General features: G+C 47.1%; 1 protein-coding gene across 2 annotated transcripts in view; it reads left to right on the forward strand.

Moving 5' to 3' along the window:
* Positions 1 to 24705, forward strand: part of LOC119453076 (uncharacterized) — a 244767-nt gene that overhangs the window by 211486 nt on the left and 8576 nt on the right. For both annotated transcript variants that reach the window (XM_037715068.2, XM_037715069.2), the window contains exons 5-11: positions 3324 to 3374; positions 4014 to 4112; positions 5249 to 5401; positions 7048 to 7164; positions 9878 to 10018; positions 11221 to 11292; positions 16276 to 16344. In XM_037715068.2, the coding sequence (XP_037570996.1) occupies positions 3324 to 3374; positions 4014 to 4112; positions 5249 to 5401; positions 7048 to 7164; positions 9878 to 10018; positions 11221 to 11292; positions 16276 to 16344 (702 nt within the window). The remainder of the gene's footprint in view (positions 1 to 3323; positions 3375 to 4013; positions 4113 to 5248; positions 5402 to 7047; positions 7165 to 9877; positions 10019 to 11220; positions 11293 to 16275; positions 16345 to 24705) is intronic.

Consider the following 24705-nt stretch of genomic DNA (forward strand, 5'->3'; position numbering starts at 1 on the left):
CTCAAGTGTTTCGTTCTGCTTCCTTCCCTTCTGTTGTGACACTGTGCACTGTGGTCGCCACTCACTCAACAAGTTCCACGACGAGTCGATAGGATTAAGAAGCTTATATATGGAGTAAACTGCCGTTAATACGAACCCGATTAAGTTGAATTTTCGGACACGAGAAACAGCGCGTCAAACTTTCGGTTGGCGTCCCACGGGATCCAGCGCAACAAGATATCTGCTTAACTGCGTACTTCGGCTAAGCAGAATATTCCGCAACTCGCCAATGACGGTTGTTACTCAGCTCAACGACATGCCCGGAGCAGCAGAGTTGAAGAGGATTCTGCAACCAACACGACAAGCAGATGGCGTTTCTGTGGACGTAGACAGCAGCGCCAGCGTCAATGATGGCGGCAAACCTAAAAAAAAAGAAAGAAAAAGAAGTAGCTTTTATATGCCAAATCCACGATCTGATTTTGAGGGACGCTGTAGAGGGAAACTCCGGATTAATTGTGACCATCCGGGGTTCGTTAACCTGCACCCGATGCACAACAATGTAGGAGCGTTTCTCGCATTCCGCTCCCATCGGAATGCAGCCGCCGTCATCGGGATCGACCCCGCGACTTCGGGCTCAGCAGCGCAACGCCGTAGCCAGTAAAAAAGCCACCCCCCCCCCCCCCCCCCACCCCACCCACCCCATTTTCCGGTGATGTGCGTGCCTCCCCCGAAAAAAAGAAAAATGCTGGCTACGCCATTACGCAGAGCTAGCGCGACGCGTGACGTGGCAACCGCCATGACCGCGAGTACGCTATCCATGGTACACTATATGCTATGGATGCATGCGTACTTAGTACTGCTTCATTATGTTCGTTGTATGTATTACCATGTTTGTTGCGACAAAGGAAAATAATTGATATCAACGTCCAACAACAAGCAAATGACCCATTTTTGCTTTGAAAAATAGCGCACATTTTGCAACGTGGCCGGCAAACTGCAATCCACTTTTGACAGTCATTTCTCATACAACTCAAAATGTAATCCTCTTAGTATAACATTCACAATGCTAGATTCGATAGTAACGTGCATTACCTGTTACGCGGTGAAACATACGCAATGTATTGCGGTAAAGCATAATAAAAATGTCACAGTTTCGCCCTAAGGGCGAAGCAATGAATGCGATAGCAACACAGCAATCTCATACGAAGTAAGGTGAGCGGCTTTGGTAGCAACAACACGCAGAACTGTTGTCGACGCCATCGGCGTTTTGCCCGCGTTAGCTCTAAATGCGTGCGGCGTTGGTGACTGTTGCTGGAGCCTCTCATATAAATAGGCACTTGGTGCCGCAGCTAAACGTCGCGTCCCTTCCTTCCCCCTCCCCCACAGCCTCTCGCGCGTCTGAAGAAGGCGCGTTTGCTCTACATATATGGTGATTGTAAAGGAGAAACGAGACGCCTAATTCTGCAGCCCTTAAGCGAGCACGGCGCAGAACGCGCGTTTGTTCTCCGCCGTGCGTTCACTCCCCGTGAAAGACGCGCCCCTCGCGCCCTTTCACTCGCACATACAGCGTTCGGCGACGATTTCATCTCCAAATGACGTCATACGGAACCTCACGGCGACGGCGACGGCGACGGCGACGGCGACGGCGACGCCGACGGCAGAAATCTGCTTTTGAGTGTCCATATAATTGCTATCGCAATAATAATAGTGGGAGGGGTCCATGGTCACCAGACATAGTATGCGTTTCTTAATCATACATTCGCGCACACGCCGCCTCCGGTCACAGGACGAGCAACCGAGACCTATAATAACTGTGCTGGCAGCCCTGCAGCCGTAATCCGCACAGCCGTAAGGGCCCATTCACACTTGCGACTAGGCGAGGTCGCGCGACCAATTGCGACTGGCGACCAGAAAACTACTCAAGACGAACGATGTTCACACTTACAAATGCGACTGATGAGTCTCTAAACCGAAATGTATCACGATATGCCGTTCACGTCTGCTTGAAATGTCATCGCCGCGTAAAATAAGCGTCAGCGTATACGGACGTCCTGTTCCTTCGCATCTGATTGGTTCAGCTGTTCTGCGACTGCGGTCGCGCGACTGAAAAATCGAGCAGTGAGCGACTGGCCCGAAATGGTCGCATTTCGACCATTTGCGACTACTTGCGACTGGTCGCTTTAATTGCGACCAACTTGGTCGCGCGACCTCGCCTAGTCGCAAGTGTGAATGGGCCCTAAGCCGTACAGCCGTAAGCTGTTTCTGACGTTGCTGTGGCGACCCTTGTTCTGGGGCGACAAGTGTGGCCCTGGCTGTAAGAAAACAATATTTTGTTTATCAAGCCGATGTTCATGGCCGTTCAGGTTTTCTGAAGTGTTGACTGTTTTTTCTACAGTAATGGCTACGCGCTTTCGTGGGTTCCTGTCCAACTGCTTTGGTCATATACAAGTCAAGGCGTTGCTTTTAGCCAAGCTAAGTTTTAGAATGCAGCACGACTATTTTACGCCAGGCGGGCTGTTCATACAGCCGCGGCGCCCTTTTACGGCACAATCAGTCGATGCGATTTCGTATCTCACGGCAAGACCACGGAGCGCAGGGTACTCACTCGCAAACTCACGCGCGTAGAACTGCATAATTAACCATGAGATCAATGCGCCTCTTGAGAAGCTGCCTTGCATTAAAGGCCAGACGCCCTTGCTCTAGATTTGACCTCGCAATTGTTGGTTGGCTGGGGCGCCAAGCGCGTTTAGTGGGAGCTCGTCGCACACGTGTTGAAGTGTTCTGGCCACTATCGAATTATCTGGAGCAAATAGATGAGCTGATTCGGTTGAATCTGCCGCATATTTCTTTTTAGCCCGTATACGTTGGTAGGGGCACATTTACACTTTCAAGATGCTTCAGTGGGATACACTACGTATGCTTCACCGCGTAGCATGACTGTACCGCGGCGAAGATAACTTGAGGAGCCGAATTAGGCAATGTTTAATCCTTTGTCCATTATTGCGCGCGGAGTCGCGGACACCGAAGCGGATGAAAGCACAGTGAAGTGTGAACGGGGGAAGGGGGGAGGGCGTAGGTATTCAAGGTTGGCCAAGATTTCGCAATAGTACTTAGTCTAATTTAATTTGTGAACTGTTTAGCTTAAGTTAAACTTCGTAGCAGTTGTCCTTTGAGGAGCCTACTGGTGGCCTTGGTCGCGTACGTGTTTCTGGAACGCTGATTTTGCATTGTTTTGCTGAATTTGTTAACATACCAGTGACAGTGACACAATACTGACTTTCATAGGAGAATTTTGTCGCTTGTTATCACGCTTCTTACTTTTCTTTTATTCGTTTTTCTTTCAGTCTGAAGAACTGGACTGCTTGCAATGCCTCTTCTACTCGCTTCGATGCCAAGTAAGATTTTTTTTTACTCAAAGAAAATTACCAACATCTAAGCAGCTGACATGAAATTGTGAACATGCCTGTCTATAAAGTCAATAGACTCGATAACTCATAGCGTGTACACAGCCTTCTGATTTGTGTCAACTGTTAGGCTTTGTGTAAACAATCAGTTTCAGTGTCAGTAAATCGAAAGAAATATAGCCTTGCAAAGAACTTCCGCCCACAACAAGTATGCATCCATTTTTACGTGCGCAAATGTATGTGCAAGTCTATTGGAATGTAAATCACTCCACGTGGACTCTACGGACACGGCCACGCATATCTTACGTTTAAAGAAAGTGACCTACCCTTTGTTTGAAATGCGTTCAGCCTCACTCGAAACACAGCAGAGATCATGCAAATCTATTCACACGACGGGTCTACTAAAATAATCACACAGAAAACAAATTTGTATACAAGAGAGACACAAGACGGGCGATGCATGGAATGTAATACGGTAGTGCACAAAAATATCAACTGTGTTAGTATCGTACACAGTGAGTTATATTAGGTTAAATCGCCGAGAGGCACAAAACTGACGATAAAGGTCATTTATTTGTTGCTGACCCTTATTGCCTTCTTTTTTTGTGTGTGCTGTATTTATTCTCACAGAAATCCCTCGGGAAGATCATCAACCATGGCAGCGGGCTCTGCACCATCGCTTCGAGCATCATGTCCAACTGTAGCAAGTCTCGGAAGCTTGCTTTAGAGGTAGGTTACTTCGAGCGGAAAGAAGTTGTCTGTTTTAAAAAAGGCATAAAGCGGTCACGTGCGATTAAAACCATTTTGTAACGGATCCTTCTTGCACCGTTGTAAAATCATTTCCTTCCCATAAACATACGCAATTTGCAAACGCTGCGACGCCTAATTTCGTTTGGCAGTAACTATGTGCATTTGCCCTGGCGCTTGGGGTATAAGAACGTTTCTTTTGCTAGCTTGACATTAGACGCAGAGCACCTTGTGCTCGTATGTCAGGCCAGTGTGAACGCCGATAAAAAAAAACAGTAGGGATAATTCTAAACAGTGCCACAAGCAATTATTACGCGACTACCTCGTCAAACAAAAAAGCATAGCAGGTGAACTGCGGATTTCCACAAGGAGTAGACGAGAGCTTTACCGCATTTTGGTTACTTCTGTTGACCACCACCACTACCACCAGCATCATCAGCATCATCAGCATCCTATATTTATCTCCACTGCAGGACATAAATCTCCATCCTTCATCCTTTTTTTTATTCAATGGTGTTTTATTTTACTATCTCTAACATTAATCTTTTTTTGTAATGGTATATATATTTGTTGAAGAAAATATTACGCTTCAAAGAGTTATGTGGAAGCTTTGGCTCAGGGCAATGGAGCTCTGATATTGCCCTATTGGCATTACTTGGGAAACGGAAACATGCTGCTATTTCCACACCGCTGAACCGATATGAATGAAATGCACTGAACTAAATTGAAAAAAAAAGACCAAATTTGTCGTATTTTAAAAACAGAAGGAGAGTACATATTTAGGGCGTCGTATTTTTTTTTTTTGCGCTTCTGTTGCCGTCAGTTGTCAAGCATTGATAAAAGTGAAAGCGTCAAGTGTTCAACTCCGTTAACTTCTCACTGAAATCTGATAACACACTTCTGTAAACCCTATACGAAACAACCCTACAAGTTTATTCCATGCTCTTTCGAGGGCACTGGGCCTCAAAGTGAACGGTATTGGTGGTTTGACTATGCCCTCACCTCCCCTGCACCTGATTGAGTTACCAAAGTGGAGGATCGTATTTTGGCTATGCATATATGTATAAGGTGACGCGTTCGCATTTTCAAGCATCATCTTCGCTTTTCTGCCCGGACAGCTCTTGACGAAGACATGCGAGGACCACACTTCGGGGCACATGAAGGTGCTCGAGGCCATGTCATCGGTGCGACTCATCTTCGGGGAGCCGGTGCGCTTCAAGTTCCTCGTGTCCATGCTGCTGGGAGGGGGCAAGATGACGGCCGGATTCGAGGTCAGAGCACACCACCTGTTTTAATGTCCACAATGCTTCTTCTTTTTTTTTTCTCGAACGGCTAAGAGGAGTTACAATCTGGGAAATTGGTGCGAGCGTGTGCTATCGCTCGTCCGTCCGTTCGCAAAAGTCCTCTCCCGGGCCTCCGCGCCGAGGCTCGTAAAGTTCATTCGATGGCTCCATCTCCGAAGCGTTGCTCTATACTACGTCTTCGCCGCATCACCCCACGATATGCAGTGAAAACACAATTCCAGGCTAGGTCGGAGTAAAATAAACTCAAATTCCACTCCACGAACACAGCTATAAGCAGCAAAAACTTATCTGAATATAACCATTGATTCGACCATTCCATAAAGTAGTCCTCAACCGTATTGAGGCTCGTGACGTCACTGGTGCGTCCCTCTGGGAGGGGAACGCGCCGCACAGCACAGAACGATGCTGAAAGGTTGGCGTATGCCGAGATCTCCAGGCAGGGTAGCCGTGTGATAGCATGCAGCACTTTGGGAATAGACGCCGTATTTTCGACTGTGCTAGGCAAACGATGGTTCCGTTGCACAAACTCGAAAGGAAAGGAAAGTTACGAGCTAAAGAAATTTTCACTAGGCGTGTTAGTGTGCAGGAATGTACCTTGAAGATCGTGGAAGGCTTTTTTTTGGCACCTTGGAAAGTTGAGGAATTCTAAAGTATGGACGGGCCCGTAGGCTTATATAGACCGGTTGATAACTTTTGCGAACTTCAGATTGTCGTTCGCAATGACTGAGTTTAAAAATGGAATCAAAGAATTCCAGGACTCTGGTGTTTTTCTCTTTGGTATACTGTGTTAGTGGCAATAGAGGACGCTACTGCAGGTAGGTGCTTGTGCTAACTAGGCCTTTTCGCTGTATTTCTGACCATTTTCTTTTTTATTACGATATTTACAAACAACGACTCCTTTTAAGCATCGTTGAAGCTTCTTTGACTTTTGAGATGCCCCGCGCAGAGTTTAACGCAAAGGTGGAAACGTTACCCTTTTTTCGCGGAACTTATTTCTCCGTCACTGCGAAATGATGGTTAAAGCGAATTACTTGGGACGCTTCTTTTCACGTTAGCATAATTGCTACTGATGTCAGGAAATCGACATATCGTTGAGCAAGAGTTTAGTCGAAAAACCAAGACATATGCCAGGAACACATAATACTGATATTGTCATGTACATTTTCTTGTTAATGTGTGGTCACAGGACTCTATAAAATTCATGAATATGTGGCAAATGTATATTAAAACAACAGGAAGACGAGCTTTTACCGCGGGCGTCTTTATGTTTTGATTGACTGGGCTCACCGGGCACGAAGTTTAACGAACATGCTATGATCTTACGGTGACTTGCGGGTGTTATAAGTGTCATCGTGGGCCTGTTTTAGCACTGGCAGGGAGTCATTGTAAGCATGACATCTGTTTGGTAACTCTGCTGAATGTATGTTTAGCGCTAGCAGGGAGTCAGTGTAATAGAGACGTTGGTTTCGTGGCTGTATCGAGTGTCTGTCTCTACTCCTCAAACAACACTTGACAAGGCTGCGCAGGTTGGTTCTTGAAATGCGATCCTCTAATCACGCATTCTATTCTGCGTCCTCTTTTTTCTTCCTCATCACCTCCCGGCCGGCGAGCAGTTCTCTGCGTTGTACTTCTTCAACATCCTGCTGTCGAACAGCAAGACACCGTCCGAGCGAGTACGGCTGCAGAGCGAACTCGAAGAGGCCGGCTTCGACGTCACCGTCCTCGAAAAGGTAAGCGTCAGTCTCTCGAAGGACACACCGCTCACCACCGCATCCCTGACTTGGAACATATTTGCAAATGTCTGACAACAGAGAGGCAGGGGTAAATTACTAGAAAGGCAGAGAGGTCGGCCTGAGCTAGCATGCTCTGGTTTGCTACTCTGCGCAGGAGAAAAAGGAAAGGGGACAAAAAAGAGTGATGAAAGATGATGATGATAACAGGAAAAAGGGATGCATACATACAATAACACAGTGGTTTCCCTTAAAGCCTTGAGTGTAGTCCGGTGATCTTCAAATAGCCTGTCGCTATTGTTGCTACTGTGTAGTCACATCGTTGCGGACAAAATAGAACGTTCAGACAATGTTTGCCTGACAAGATATTCATATCACATGCCTGTTCTAGAGGCTGCTGTTATTTTCCAATGCCACTGTTTCCCATCATCATGAATTGAAAAGTGAGCAGAAAATACCTTTCATAACTCCCGCTCGTAACTGCGATAAATAGAGCTGAGTCATTGCTCTGTTGCCGGTTCCTAAGCGTGGCGTAGCCCCAAATGCATTCGTTTTCTTGTTCGAATTAAGCCAATATTCATTAAGATATAAACAACTCTGACAACGGAACAACGCGTTCGAGCTGTTTTCTACTTGTTCGCGTTTGCATTTGAGTTCACATTATCCCCTTTCGGGAGGACATCTTGACCTCTGATCCGCAAAACATTTGCTCCTAGCTCCTTCAAATCGAACTCTGCTGTAATGTGACGGGAGAATAAGCGCACGAAGTTTCTATTGAGATAATGACCGTTAACGACCGAGCATGACAGAGCGATCTGTCAATTAAGAATAAAAAACCAGTATGCATCTGCCCGTACATTGCATGGCTCGCAAATGTTGACCTTGGTTTCGTGAGATTGAGGTTGCGGGCTGACGCAAATGAACTACTGCACGCGAACTTATGGATATCAAGAAAATGCGCTTGGATTGCGTCATACATATGTTTGTTCATTCGAAAGGCGAGATGAGTTTTCTTTAATTTATTTTTCCTTGACGTGACGAATTTTTGCCCGTGTGACATATCAGTGTACGTTCCTTCTGGTCTTCTAGGGGCATAATAAGATATTGTGAGTGCAGTGCCCGTGGTGTCTGGTTTTCTATTCTTTGAGTTCGTTTTTATTTGTCCTACAATGGCTTCATCAAGCATCAACCAACAACCACAAGAACAAGTTATCCTAAATGACCAGCCGCCCTGGTGACTCAATGGCTACGGCATTTTGCTCGTAGGCACGCAATCGCACAATCAATAGTAAGCCATGGCTCGATAATACCGAGCACTATAATGTAAACATTCGTTCGGTTATCTGACTGACGGGTCGCTAGGTCATGTGAAGGGGCACTTGCGGTAGAGCTGCTTAGCGTTGTCATTGACTCGGGGCTGCCGAGTCTTGTCTTTCTTAAGCGAATAGCATTTTTTCGCTATTTCGACCGTTTTCGTAGTGATCAGACTTTCACAGCCGATGAAAGGCGCCGATGCAAAAGGCGTTTGCATCGGCGCTTGCATCGGCGCTTTTGCATCGGCCTTTGCATCGGCGCTTGCTCTCGCGCTTTCGCGCGAGAGCTTTCAGGCTTCCGAAGGCTTAGATGCTGCGGGGGAGCGCTCGGGATAGGGCGCTATCCTCTTCTCCCGCCACCCTCTCCACCTGTGGTGGCTGTGGGAGAGGAGGGTAGGAGTCGTCGTCATCTCCGGTGCTCGCGATCTTGGAGACAACACAGAAATCTAGTTATATGCGTAGCCGCCTGTATACGCCTACCGCCAGAGATGTGGCGGTTGACGGCTACGTTCACTACGAAATCTCGCAATAAAGAAATTAAAAGAAAAAAAAAGGAAAACGCTACATAAATGTCATCACTGCAGCAAATGTACGTCTTCAAGTGGATCATTCCTTTAATAAAGAGACTCGGGAATACGCGAAATTCCGTAAGCAGGCTTCCCCACACAGCTATTTTGACGGAACCACTGTGGCGGACCTCGGCTTAGAATCGTAATTAAGCTGTCAACGTGGGATGCTGCCGATCCCATTCCTGCCTCTTCTCCTCCCTCGCACCATCCAAGCTTTGAAAGCGCCTGTCCCAGGTTTAACCATGCTAATAGCTAGAACGGCGGCCATCTTGGCTGGGGCATGTTAGCTGTGTGGGAAAGACAGGCTTGCTTACGGAATTTCGCGCATCCCTTATGGCATTTCTAGTAGTGTTCGGCTATTCGCTTGCGTTCACCACAATCGTCGATGGTTTCTGCTCATTCTTTCTTTTTTCTTTTTGAAGAGATATCTTTAAGGGGTCCCGTTACGCAGAAAATCCGGCGTTGACAGTGCGTTGCCAGTGAGCGAAAATTTTATACCAATCAGAGAGCGGCGCACGCCGCTCGGTTCCTTTCGGCACCACCAGAAGGCGCACGCCTCCGCGCATCCGTGGCTGGGGCGCCGGCCGTACAGAGGAAAAAAAAAAAAACCAAGAAAGCTCACCTTCGTGCGTGGCGCTCGCCGCAAGCTTTTCCCGGTAAAGATTACGGTTGCATAAGCTGCAGGTTGCCGGGAAGCGTGAGAAGCAGTCAGGGACATTTCAATGCTGTCGCGTTCTACTCTTAGATACAAAGCTTAAGCGTCTCTCAAGTTCTTTTACACCGAAGGAAGGTACTCTTCATAACGAGTCCGTCTGTTGACCTTTGGTGCAGAACCTCCAGGAGAAGGGTGTTCCTTCGACGGACGGCGTGTGGGAGGAGATTGGCCGCTGGAAGCGCAACTACCTCGACGTCGGCACGGCCCTCAACGAGCACAAGCGGGTGGGCAACGAGAACGGCAAGCTGCGCACGGAGGTAAGGTTATAGCTCACATTCGTCAGTAGACGGACTTGACACTGCGAAGGGCCCAGGAAAGCCCTTGACTCAGCTTCAGCGGTCTCTTCGTGGTGTTATTCATTTCATCCTATAGGCTCTCACGCAACCGCGAATGGGTTTCGGGAGTCAAAGGTTGGGAACGTGTCGACACCCGAAGACTGTGAACGATGGCTCTTGGACAAAACACGTTTTATGAGTAACGTTGGTAGTATTTGCACGAAACGGGCCTCCACGCTCATGTTTAATTTCGTTCTTACATTATGCCACGTGGCAATCCAGGCAAATAAAAAAGAAAAGAAAACAAGGAAAGACGATGTGAAAAAGAAAGAAAAACAGAAGCAAGCAAAGAAATAAATGTGAATATAGAACATCTGCGCTTGCATTCTTCAATTTCTTTGTAAAGCCCCCCCCCCCCTCCCCACTCAATGTTCCAGTAAGAAAATGTGATGTATCTGAATGAATGAAGCCTTGGTTTTATCATAGCTGCATAGGCCTCACGCGACCAAGTTCTTGCGGGAGTCAAGTACTGTGAACGTTTAAACTCATAACGAAGAGCGAAATAAATAAATAAATAAATAAATAAATAAATAAATAAATAAATAAATAAATAAATAAATAAATAAATAGTTTTTAGAACCCCTTTGGTTGCACTAGTACACTTAAGCCTATTATAGGAGTGCAGAAGTCGGAAGGTACTTTTTTTACACCCCTAAAGCTGTAAGCTTCTGTACAGTGTATTCTTGTTCTGGCTGGCGTTAGTAGACCTGCGCATCTGTGTGCTGCATCATATGTGTGTCGGTAGCACGATTCAGTACGTCCATTTCCCCGTCCCGAGCTTCCTTTTGTGAGGACTACTTTTTGATGCGGCCTTTTTCCAATGTGGTTTATTAACCTACCATTTACTTCCGTCGCTGCACATCTGCGCACGTTCGGGTGAACCTCGGTTATGTGGGGAGCAATCGCGGGCGACGCAAGAAGGTTCCCGCACATCCCATATATTCACTTATATTAAAGAATTTTTTTTTCATTGATAAAAGGGAGTCAGTATGTGTCATCTGCGGTGTCGTAAGATTCGATTCCGGCCCGCAGTTCCTTCCGCCAAACAATTGGCGATATTGTACAGATCGAAAAATTCATTTGAAAGCCAGCAATACGTGATCGCGAGAACTTTATCACTTCAGGTTGAACTTCTCAGGCGTGCGCTCAGAAAGTTGGAAGAGGACAAGATGAACCTGATCCAAGTTGAGCGAGAGGTATGTACTGTTAAGCTTGTGATTGAGAATCTCTAAATATTTAGTTCCACAATATTTTTCTAGCACAACTACTTTCGATTCGTGCGGCTCACTTATATTGTAAATACCTACATCATTCATTCATACATACATACATACATACATACATACATACATACATACATACATACATACATACATACATACATACATACCATACATACATACATACATACATACATACATACATACATACATACATACATACATACATACATACATACATACATACATACATACATACATACATACATACATACATACTACATACATACATACATACATACATACCATACATACATAGCGTGGCGTAGCCAAGGGGGGGGGTTGGGGGGGTTCAAACCCCCCCCCCCCGAAATTTTTTGCACCCCCCCCCCCCCCCCCCCCACTAACCCACCCTTTGCTCTCGTCGCTTCGCGCTGACATATTTCACGAAACCGGTGCTACTTTCACACTTTCATTCCTGGGCGCTTCCGTTTGGGTTGGTAATTTACAGTGAATCATGTCTGCATATGGAAAAAAACTGTCACGGTGTTTGTCAAGGCCTTCACACTCTGTGAGGTTTTGGGCGCGAGTGTGGCGGCCGCATTCTGAAACAACAAATGCGCAACAAATGAAGCAACAAATGCGGCAGTCGCATTTTAGATGAAGGCGAAAATGCTCGAGGCCCGTTTACTTAGATTTAGGTGCACGTTAAAGTCCCCAGGTGGTCGAAATTTCCGGTATACATTTCCGCCGCTTCCCTTCAGGTGCCGGTTAGGCCGCGTTCGCGTAGGAACTTGGTCTCGAAGCTGGCGGGAGCGGCAAAATCTTGCAAAAATCCGCCCGCCTAGGCGGCAAAACAGGCAGAAAAACAGGCGGCGAGCCAAATCGGTCTCGGGCCGATTTTTTCGCCATGGCGAAGCGGAAACGCGGCGGAAAGTCGTTCTGCTTCACTGGAAGCTACACTAGCATGTAAACAGCCGGTCGTAAAATTGAACATGGCACCAAAAGTGTAGGCTGTAATGCTGATCGACGCGATCAAGAACCAGCCCTTGCTCTACGACAAGAGTGGCTATAAAACGTACCGTCAGCAATACTCGCGATAGTATTCAATGTCGCGCGACCGGAGGTGCGGCAACGAAGCCTTGGCGTGACCCAACTTCTCGCGCTTTTGCAAAGCCAGGCGAACCCACCACTGCCGTTTCCGAGGTTTTCTTGTCTTCCGTTTATTCATTGTCCATTTCTAGAAAACAAGTAGGTAGAAGTATAAAAGCCATTTCTTCTTTCATTTCCATGGCAGACAATAGTTAGACAGATTCCTCGTTGGCGCTCCATAATTCTCCTCGCACGTGCACGGTATGTTGCAGAAGTCGCGGGGTGCTTTTCTCGTCGCGACGATAGATTGGGAGCGTAGGTTTCACGTAGAACGCGCAGGCTTCGACGAGCCTCAACACAAGGGCCAGCCCGGGTTTTAGCTTTGGTGTTCCCGTTGCCACTTTGATGTCCTGGAGGCGCCGACAATAATACGAAATGATGAAATGTTATTACAACTTGTAAATAAGAGGTATTAAAGAAATATAATCACGCCTAGGCACCAACCTGTGACTCAGCGCTACCGCGCCCGTGTGAGGAGAATCACGGAACGCCAACGAGCAACTTACCGAAGGTCGCAGATTGCGCAAGATGATCACTTTTGATGACGGGTGGGTCAGTGAATGAACATACTGCTCGAAATAATGCGATAATGAGCGCCACCACGCCGACAAACGTACGCAGACTAGATGGATGTGGACGAAAGCGGCAGCGGCGGCCGCGGTGGTACCAAAACAAATGTGAACTTGGACATGCGCGGAAAAGATTTTCCGGCCGCTTTGGCCTTTCCGGCCGCTTTGTCCTCTCCACCCGCTTGCCGCTTCCCAAGTGTGAACGTAGCCATAGTCTGCAGCGCAAAACGTCTCTCGTTTGCGATTGCGCCCCTACGGAAGGCTGGTAGTTACTGTTGTGTTGCTGAATACCAAACCAGCAATTACGAAAGGCTGGTAGTTGCTGTTGTGTTGTGGAATCCCAAACCAGCAATGTACACACGAAAGGGTTGATGCCAGCAGGGAAATTCCACCGACTCGCAACAGAACGCACGAAACAGACAGCCGACAAGCATGGATTACTGCTGTGCGCAGTACAGCGTAAGTAAACTCTTGTTGCAGGCGCTGACAGTTCTCGTCGGAGTTCACGACTTCACGCGTTCTGAGAAATTGATTATGTGCACTATGCACTGAACAAGACCGGAGTTCATTCCTGCATCACTAGTACACCAATCAGTCGAGATTCTGTGAGGTACAAGGCCGCTTCCTGTTTGCACCGGTCTAAGTGAAGCAGAAATGACTCGCACGCACTACTTAAAATGCGTACACATGCCATAACTATGCAGTGCGGTGAAATATTCTGTACAATTCTGAATCTGTTGACGTAAAGGCAAATGACGGCTGCACGCTCGCACACAGCGGAAGACACAGCGGCCCATGCACTTGCCGCAGGAAATGGAAGGCGACGAAAACTTCGTAAAAAAAAAGCATTACTCGTTTTTGCGCGTATTTAAGTTTTCTAGCGCAAAGACGCAGCGAACAAGCTATTGCTATGGTAGTAGGTATAGCCTGGTAACACGTGTATTTTCACATGTATAGCCGTCCTTGACCTGTGAAACGCACTTCGTCCCGACGAGGACGACGCCATCTACGCTTAACGGAGATTAACAATTAATGATGTCTTCTCCGATCGGGCGGGTCGTCTCAATGATGCGTTTTCGAAGACTGGTCCATTTAGTGGCGCGATGAGAGACGGTTGCTCCAAACGCCCACTGTACCTGTCGTACTTGCTGTATTTTACTGAGCTTACATTACTTTTTACTTAATTTCTTCACAAGCACACACACGCGCGAGGGCGTGGGGGGGGGGGGGTCCCATGTCTTTTATATACATGCATAGAGTCTGCTTCAACTACCGATATTTATTATCGATCACGTCACGTAGAGGAAAGCAGACACTTGCCCCCCCCCCCCGGTCGGGCCAGTGAACCCCCCCCGAAAAAAATTTCTGGCTACGCCCCTGATACATACATACATACATACATACATACATACATACATACATACATACATACATACATACATACATACATACATACACACGTACGTACTTACATACATACATACATACATACATACGCACACACGTACGTACGTACATACATACATACATACGTACATACATACATACATACATACATGCATGCATGCATACATACATACATACATACATACATACATACATACATACATACATACATACATACATACATACATACATACATACATACATACAAACGCATAAAAATATACCTGTGTGCATGCATGCATGCAAACATGTACAGACTTCGCCATATTTGAACTGAAAACGGATTGAAGCCCATTTCTTGCTTATCTTGTGCAGGGTTCTAATGATTTTGGCTTGAGGTCACTTGAATGTGCCGGCTTAATGTGTCTTCGTCCTGATGGATTCGATGTTTGCTTCTTGTAGCCTGCATTTGTTAAAGTTACGCCACTGCAAATGTGTCTTCATTGCACGGTTTAAGTGAGACAGAAAGTGTTTCTGCTTATCTATGTGCATATGGGTACGCACACACACACACACGCACGCAGGCATGACCTGCGTATATACGTGCAGTCGAGAGGAAAAGTCTACAGACCATGACATCAGCAAAAAAAAAGTTAATTTCTTCTAGCACAGTCACGAAACGCGAAATTGTCTTAATACATGTCGCTGGTCAAACAGGCGCACGTAGGCAATACCGCTTGATTTCACTTTTTATGCCTAAGCTTCGAAGAAAAAAAGATTTAGCGGCACCACTGGTCCCCAAACTTTTGCTCTAGACTGTACGTATAGCCCAAACCAAAGAAGACGATGGCGAGAACATCATTCGCAACTTCATTCGCGCCTGCTTCTACTGAATAAATAGAGAAAGCGAATTTAAATGAAGTTGAAGGAAACGAAAAACAATATACGAGTGAAACGTTGCGCTCGAGTCAAAATATTTCGCAGTCGATACAACTGCGGTGACATAACGCATAAGCGTTGTGTTCACGTCTTTTCTTTACCATCGTCTTCGTATACTCATCATCATCATCATCATCAGCCTATATTTATGTCCACTGCAGGACGAAGGCCTCTCCCTGCGATCTCCAATTACCCCTGTCTTGCGCTAGCGTATTCCAACTTGCACCTGCGAATTTCCTAACCTCATCATCCCACCTGACTTTCTGCCGTCCTCGACTGCGCTTCCCTTCTCTTGGTATCCATTCTGTAACCCTAATGGTCCACCGGTTATCCATCCTACGCATTACATGGCCTGCCCAGCTCCATTTCTTCCGCTTATATACTATATCGGAGCCCTGGTAAATAGTTCCATGTAATAGCCCAAATTAATGTGTTTACACATTAATTGGGAATATTGCGCGGGACTTCGTGCAGGCTAAAAAACTTGCAGCTAACCTAACACACACAACTAACCTAACCTAACATCTAACCTAACCTAACATCTAACCTAACCTAACACAACCTAACCGTATACGGTTAGGTTGTGTTAGGATAGCTGTACGTTTTTTTAGTTTGCGCGAAGTGCAGGAACTACTAGCCTCAGGATATTATGAACTCTTATACAGAAAAGCAGAGGAACATGGGTATTTTTTTCCGGCACAAAGATTCTGCGATATGAATGTCATCATTAAAACATGATGCACGTATTTTGTTGCACTTTCAACAAAATGTATTTTTAAAGGCAAGAATGTCAACACAAGGGCAAGAGCTTCGCTTTAAATTACTTTTGTAAGGGGGCAGAACAGTCGGCTCCGTTGCCCTCAATTTGCCACAAATAATATAACCGAGGGCACGCTGTCAATACTTTGCGCAGCTCAAGGAGAAGTGCGAAGACCTCAAGCAAGAAGTGCTGACTCTCAAGAAAGTGATCGAGGAACCAAAGGTGAGCACATTTTTTATTCACGTTTTCTGTACCCACGCACCCATAGTGCAGTTGCAATCTGTATGCTCGGACCAAATGATGACCGAGAACAATTTATTTATTTTGTTGAAACAGCGGCTCCTACAGAGCCTCGCTCAGTGCTGCTTTTTTTTAACGCCTGTTTCACCGACGACTCTCTCCGGTTATTAAAAAAAAAAAAACGCATATATGCGCTAATCCGAGGAACTGCCGCATCAAAGGCAGTGAAGCTCTGCACGGGAGCTCTCCCACACTAGTGAAGTCCTATGTTGTCTCCGTTTGCAACTTCCCGGAATCTGCACAGGACTTCGCAAATGCTTTGCTATATCTGATATCTGATGCGATTCAGTCGCTATAGGCGTAGGGATCTCGAGCTTCACATATCGACAACAGTGCCAGATCACACAGCCTAGCCGTGCGGAGCAATCTTATCTTGTAGGAGATGTTGCGCTTTCACGGTGCTCTCTATAGTTATCGTTTCATCAGGATGACAAGCATTTCCACGTTTTGCGTCTATGTAGTACAAGCGTGCACGCCCTTATGCGTTCAGACGCTGTTGTCGATCGGGTAAGGCTTCTCTCATCAAGTTCGACGCATGAACCGGGCTGCGCGCCTGTTGATCTTCGGAATGGCTTCCCATTTCTGTTGTATTCCAAGCGGCTCGCATTATAGCACATGCAGGAACCTGAAACAGCCGCAATGCCATATCACCAGTACCCGGTGCCTATACTCGTGTCTTGTCAAGCGGTTCACTTTGTCGGAGTTTAGTACTTCTATAGAGTGCTGTATAGAGCCTAGTGCTTCTCAAGGTTGTTTAAAAAATGCTACAGAAATTTTTAGAATTGTCTACGAATGCACAGGGCAAACTTTGGCTCGGCTGCTACTTCGCTTTTGCTTGCTTGCTTTTTCTAGCTTATGCACGTAGGCCCATCGCTTTTGCGTTGCCAAAGAAATGAAATCAGTGTACTGAACGGTGTGGAGATGAGTTGGCAGGAAGCTGTATGGCCCCTTCAAAGCGTTCGTATTAACTGAGACGGAACGCCGTCACAACCAGTTTCACCACATCTGTTTTTCCCCTTTTGCATTTAATTTTATTTTGCCTTTTTGGTTACGACCTTGTTGCGGTGACGGCGACGTCACGAGCTTTTTTAACGCCACCAATCGTTTATTATTATGATTATACTATCATCACATATACCAATCAGTTTTTTTTTTCGTGTACTCAGAAGCCCCACAGCAGGCTTCTCTGCACACACACTCGTAATGCGGGAAAGTAAGCTTTCAAAGCGGCCTGACGGGAACGGATTTCTCCCTTATCAACTTTTATTATTGGTTGCATTTGTTCCTTATCGCTTATAAAGCTGCCAATCATGTAAATTTACGCTATTAAAACAATGAAATGTTTTACCTTGGCAACTTACGCATGTGTGTGCATATACAAGGCATTACACTTTTCCCGTGATAGACATACTTTTCTGGGATACTCGCCAAAGAATGCTTACGCATTAAAAGTTTGCTGGAGCGCAAATAATGTTCTGAAAGTGAAGCCGCGGACCGCCGCCATATTAGGAGGGGTACAGCAAAGCGTTAGCTTATACTGAAAGAAAAGAATCGCTCTCCTCTCACTCGCCACAAGTTTAACAGGGCTCGTTTTGCAGTCCAGATACTTCATGACGTGTATCTCTGAGTCACTGGTTTTAGGATGAAGCCTGAACGTCTTAGCAACTTTTATTGGACATATCGTCCGGGATACTCAGCAGGACAAAGTACTTTGTTCGGGAACAACCAGCTCTTATTTTCTAATTCGCCTCGCATTTGCATTACGAAATCAAAACCATTTGATCTGTAAGCGAACAATACTCGGCAAGGCTCTGTTTCAAAAGTGAAAGAGGGGCCTTCACCTGCTGGTGAAAACCCTCACCTCTGCCTTCACCTCTGCTGGTAAGAAGCTACGGGAGCTTCCATTCGAGCAAAATCTTTTGAAACCTCCGTGGTACTTTTCAAGGAGGTTTTCCTTTGTACCTTTATTGAGTAGAGTGCGCCATAACCGAGGCATGTTTCTGCATGATGCGCTGGCTTTACCGATGCTGGCGTCCAGACGCACGTTCCCGGCGACCTGATAGGGCGGCGTTATTGGCCGTTAGCGATGATGCGTCACCGACATCCTGGTCGTACGATGTCGGTGATGCTTCGAGGCTCCAACGCAGCGTGCGTTGTTGACTGTTCTGTGGCACGAATTTGATAGTGGGCACGCCACCACAGCATGGAAACCGCTCGGGAACTCATCTTAACAAGGTGGCTGGACAACAGCGAACTCTAAACGAAATGATAACATCACTTAGTAGCACTGGAAGATATCAAAATTAATGGCGAGGTAATCGCCAACGGAGTTATCACTAGACAAAAGAAGTTAAGTTCCCAATAATGACTTTATGGGACATGTTGTAATTGCGTAATTGGAGTGAGCCAATATGCACGAAGCAGTAGTTTATTATTGCGACAGAAACTATATCGACTTCATTATTAATTTATAATTATAACCATAATTATAGTTATATAATTAATTTATTAATCATAAGCGAAACAAAGTACAGAGAGATGTACTGAAACAGGAAGACAAAAAATCTGACAGTTCCGGCCGAAATGCAAAGCGGTTACAGCGATAGCAAGGTTTAGTGTTACGCTTGAATTCCTTAGACGATGTTCCAACGATACGCGGGCGCGAAACGTCGGGCGCGACGCAGCACGCAAGGTAGCTGCTGCTGAAGAAACAGCGCCCTGGCAGAGTGACCAGGCGTCACATAACGCTGCCTGTAAGAGCAGCGCCCGCCAGCGGCATTGCAGGCGTCACATCTCAACGGTGCACTGGATGAGACCAACGGGAAGTCGTCGGCCTTAGTCTGCTCCTAGTAAAATAGGTAGTGTTGATCCCTTGTTCAAGGCGCAAATAGGTTGATAGTTGTTTACTGATCGTTTCGCTCGGACCAGTGCATAAACACAGAAGCTCAACACGAACGCTATAGTTTGCTTATAGAATGCGTGCGTATACAACGCCCCTACCAGCTGCGGAAGGCAGAACGATGGCTCAGCCAACACCACCTAGATATAGCACAAGGCATGTTCGCTATAATCGATGACGTCACGCTACCTGGCCCGAACTTTCTATTGTCAATCCCTGGCGTGACGAAAGCAGTGACGTCGAAATCACCGCTGCTTACTCGAGATCATACCCATTAGATTCTATGGCAGGCAGGCCCGGTAGCATGACCTCATGGATCGGAGTCAACAGGCCTTGTGCTATCTAGGTGGTGTGGCTCAGCTCCACCACCAAGTTTACTGAGCTGGGCTTCGTTGTTGTTGTTGTTCTTGTTGACCTGAGTGGTTGTGGCGCATACCCGCAGGGGGGGATTGGCCATGAATCGGGTGGGTAAATTAGGTGTATAAATACAAGGGAATCAACAATTTGAACGTTGGAGCTCCGAAAGTGAAACGTTTTTTTTTTAGGAAATAAGAAAGGAATCAGAAGAAAACAATGAGTAAGAGAAAACCATTATAATAGGCAAATAAATTTGACGGTGCGTCCACATCGCTTCGTCGTGTTTCGCAGCCAAACGCGCTCCGCGTCGCTGATAATTCTGTAACCGTTTTGCGCGCGCACTGCGCATGCGCCGTCAATACCGGGACAGCACGACGCATCCTTATATTTGTTATTTCAATGCAAATTATGCAGATAAAGCGCAAATTTTGGAAAATGTGTGTGAAGCGAAGCGCTTAACTATATGCGATTTTATGCATATTGTCACGTAGTAGTGACGCTGAAGAAAACAGTCGTAAAACTGTACAACGGAACTGGTTGTTTATTGGGCGAACCTGTGCCCACAAAAGCAAGGTACACTCAAAGCAGAACGAAAGCGGCGAACACAGTCGGCGGTCGTCGAAAATCTGATCAGCGGCGAAACGCGTCGGCTTTTATACCTGAGTCATCGAAGGTTCCAGATTAATCCCTGATGTCCGCGTGTCTTCCAGAAAGTTCTAGACAATTCGCGTCGCTCATACAAGCAGATTACATGGGCGTCGGTGACCACGGACGACGGATAGAAGCATTGATAACGTCCGAGAAGCTTCCAATGCAGGCGCGTCCTGCGCCGAGCGATAACGTTTAACATTTGTCAGCCAATGTTGAAAGCGGCCACCGGTGAAAGATAAACATGTGTACGTGTCAATACCCTCCCCTTAAAAAGCATCGTCCCGATGCTACAAACAAACACGAAAGCGAAAACACAACCATGCGTAATAAACAAAATAACAAAAAACAATAACAAAGTAACAAAGTACCTAAGTTTGTCAGCGGGCGTAGAAAGGCTTAAGACGCACCACGTGGATGACTTCAGGTCGTGCCCGGCGCCGCTGTGATTGCGAAATGCCGTCTGGCACGACCTCATAGTCCAGTGCGCCAATACGTCGGGTGATCTTATATGGTCCGAAATAGCGACGTAACAGCTTCTCGCTAAGTCCTCGTCGGCGTATCGGAGTCCAGACCCAAACACGGTCACCGGGCTGGTACTCGACGTAGCGTCGTCGAAGGTTGTAGTGTCGGCTGTCGGTCCTCTGCTGGTTCTTGATGCGCAGTCGGGCGAGCTGTCGACCTTCTTCGGCACGCTGCAAATAGGTGGCAACGTCGAGATTTTCTTCGTCGGTGACGTCCGGTAGCATGGCGTCAAGCGTCGTTGCTGGGTTCCTTCCGTAGACCAGGTTGAACGGCGCCATGTGCGTCGTTTCTTGCACGGCCGTGTTGTATGCGAACAGGGGCGGATCCAGGTTTTTTCTGAGGGGGGGGTCAGCTTCTGTCAATGATGATGATGATGATGATGATGATGATGATAATAGCCTTTATCATTTACCGAAATTCACCGTTTCTGCTCACGATAAACCCGCGTTTTATACGGCTAGAGCAACACCTGTAGCCCGCCGTGGTGGCTCAGTCAGCTCACGCGTTGCGCTGCTGAGCACGAGATCGCGCGATCGAATCCCTGCCGCGGCGGCCGCATTTCGATGGAGGCGAAATGCAAAAACGCCCGTGTTCTTGCGTTGTAGTGCACGTTAAAGAACCCCAGGTGGTCAAAATTAATCCTGAGTCTTCCACTACGGCGTGCCTCATAATCAGAACTGGTTTTGGCACGTAAAACCCCAGAAAGAGGAAGAAGCCCTATAGCGAAGCCAGGTATCGGTTTCTCCGAGCTTATAGGAAAAGGACGTTACCCAATACAGCCATGTGCTTGGCGGCTGTGCCTGATAATACAGGTTGTTCAAAACTAAGCTTTATGGTTTTCTTAAAGTTAGGCACTGGGAGGCACGCGAAGACCACCTGTGCAAATAAGTTATGTGGCCAGGGGGGGCACAAAGTGAGGTGATAATTACGCTGTGAGCAGCCCAATTAACTAAAATTGAACAATTATTTTTTGTCGACTGCAGTAAGTGGGTATGTTTGTATTGAAAACTTAGAGGCAGTCGTGTATCAGTATCAGTCGGAAGAATTATTCTAGCGTGTTCATGCTCCGAGATATCTGACTCCAAATTTCAATTGTACTGCGCACAGTTATCAACTCGACGCGAGAGCGGTTTATACTTTGCGTTGCTGCGGAAGGGAGGCATTTTGAACATTTTTAGTGCATTGACATCTTGATAGGTGAAGTGTTGTCATGAGATTTGTGCATGACATCATTAGCATAGCCAAAAAGGTTTCTGCTGTTGATGGTGCAGTTGTTGCTTTTGATTTCAATAAAACTTACAATACTTGGAAATCAGCAGTCACTTTATTTGCATAGCCCAAACAAGGACCATGCCCTGTCGTCTAGTCACCCTTACGCACGCGCACTGCCCTCCGGCTTCTCCTCTCGCGCCATTATCTCGGCATGGCAGCTGCCGCCATCTTTACAGGCTGCGCGGTCGCGTGTTACGACAGCGGTTACGGGTTCTTCCATTTTTTTTTTATTTCGCCAGCCGTGAGGGGAAGGGGGGCAGTTATTATTTTTGCCAATGCCTCCGCCGCGTTGTCAGACTAAACGCCGCACCCAACAGCCACGTCACATCAGGGAGGAGCTTTGCGCCGATCCTCACTCTCTTGCATGCTTAATCATGCGAACGACAAATAAAATTTGGAGTTGTATATCTCGGAGCATAGACATGCTAGAAGAATTCTTCCAAGTGAAACTGTGTAGAAACACGACTGCCTCTAACTTTTGAATACAAACATACACACTTACTGCAGTCAATAAAAAGTTAATTATTCAAGTGTAGTTAATTCGGCTGCTGACAGCGATAATTATCTCACTTTGTGTCCCCCTGGCCACACAACTTATTTGCGCAGGTGGTCTACACGTGCCTCCCAGTGCCTAATTTTAAGAAAACCATAAAGCTTAATTTTGAACACCCGGTATATCTAGCCTGTTTTGTTTCTTAAAATAAAATTTTGGATGATATGTCGCAGGTTCGTTATAAATGCGTAAGCACGGGTCCGTCTTTGGAGTTCTGTTGGGAAACCTTGATTTCCTTAAGAAAATTCTTTGTGTTCGCCTGAGACACCTTCGTTTGCTTTGGAGGACTAACTTCCTAATTCTCAAACAGCCCTCAACCCGAAGCTCTTCCTCCACTCCACCTTGTTGAGCACAGCGCCGCCTCTCGATTGATAAAGACGTCACAATTCTCAAGAATTCCTATGAATGATCATGAAGCTCAGCGACCACTTCTTTGGAGGGATGGCGGTGCTATCTTTCCTCTTGAGTCGAGGTGTTGTGTTGACTAGAGGAACGTTCTTGAATACGGGCGTAACGCTCCGCTCCAACGCGGCAACCACTACGCTGGTTGTTTACGATATGCGAATAACCGTGTATGAAGACTCACGACGCCACCTACAATAAGAACGATGAGGCGTAGTAGCCGAGAGCGCCAGCCAGCGTCTTCATGTTTTGTTTCCTACGCGGCGTCATCCTTTTACACAAGGCGCGTATCTGCTCCCGTTTCTCTAACCACGCGACGCCATCCTAGGCCCGTGCGATGGCGTTGGCCGCTGATGTCACGCTCCCCCATATCCAGCCGCTGCTCGAGGCTTCGCCCCGCTCCGCGAGAACGCCCACTCAGACAAACGGATCCGACGGCTTTCAGCTTCCTATGCTTAATGTACGACAATAAAACTGCGAAGTTACAATGAAAAACTTGTAGCGTACGAACGGTACTGTGCTCGTACTGCATATTGTCAACGGGTATCTGTGATCAGAATGAGTGCTACAGTTTAAAAAAAAGTTGCCTATGCGTAGTTCTTAGTTTTGCTGTTAGTTGATATTATTTATATATGAACACTTCAGCGAGAGATCTCTTTCATGAGGCAGGTTGGTCGCAGGACCGATGACAGCAAATGAGGCAACCGATGACACCCCAATGCGGAACTAAGTTGATCAGGCGCGAAGGCGTTCGCACGGACATCGGCTTGCTTAGCAAAAGGGACGCCCCCTCGTTCATTCGACGCCACCGACGGGACGAGTAAGGCACGGCCGGCGCCAGGAGGTCCAAGGTGTTCATGAGAAAAATTAACTACGGACACTTCGCGACACCACACCCCCACGGAGTACAACTAAGCTTGTGAGCGAGCTAACTTTACTTCTACATGGCTATTACCACTGGTACTCACGAAAAATAATTTTGAAGAATGCTGGTGGCCATATTTTTTGTGACAGGGCCATCCCCCTATCAGCGAGGGGGCGATACAGAAATCTGAGGGGGGGGGTCAGGACATCCGGACATCCCCCCTGGATCCGCGCCTGTGCGAAGGTCACGTACGGAAGGATGGCATCCCACGTCTTGTGTTCGACGTCGACGTACATTGCCAGCATGTCGGCGATGGTCTTATTTAGGCGCTCGGTGAGGCCATTCGTCTGCGGGTGGTAGGCGGTGGTGCGGCGATGGCTTGTCTGGCTGTACCTCAGGATGGCTTGAGTTAGCTCTGCCGTAAAGGCCGTGCCTCTGTCGGTGATGAGGACTTCTGGGGCACCGTGACGCAGGAGGATGTTCTCAACGAAGAATCGGGCTACCTCGGCAGCACTGCCTTTGGGCAAGGCTTTTGTTTCGGCGTAGCGGGTGAGGTAGTCCGTAGCTACGACGATCCATTTATTCCCGGACGTCGACGTCGGAAAAGGCCCCAGTAAGTCCATCCCGATCTGCTGGAATGGTCGGCGAGGTGGCTCGATCGGCTGTAGAAGTCCGGCTGGCCTTGTCGGTGGTGTTTTGCGTCGCTGACAGTCTCGGCATGTCCTCACGTAATGGGCGACGTCGGCAGAGAGGCGAGGCCAG

Source organism: Dermacentor silvarum, chromosome 5 (assembly GCF_013339745.2).
Source record: "Dermacentor silvarum isolate Dsil-2018 chromosome 5, BIME_Dsil_1.4, whole genome shotgun sequence".
NCBI lineage: Eukaryota > Metazoa > Arthropoda > Arachnida > Ixodida > Ixodidae > Dermacentor > Dermacentor silvarum.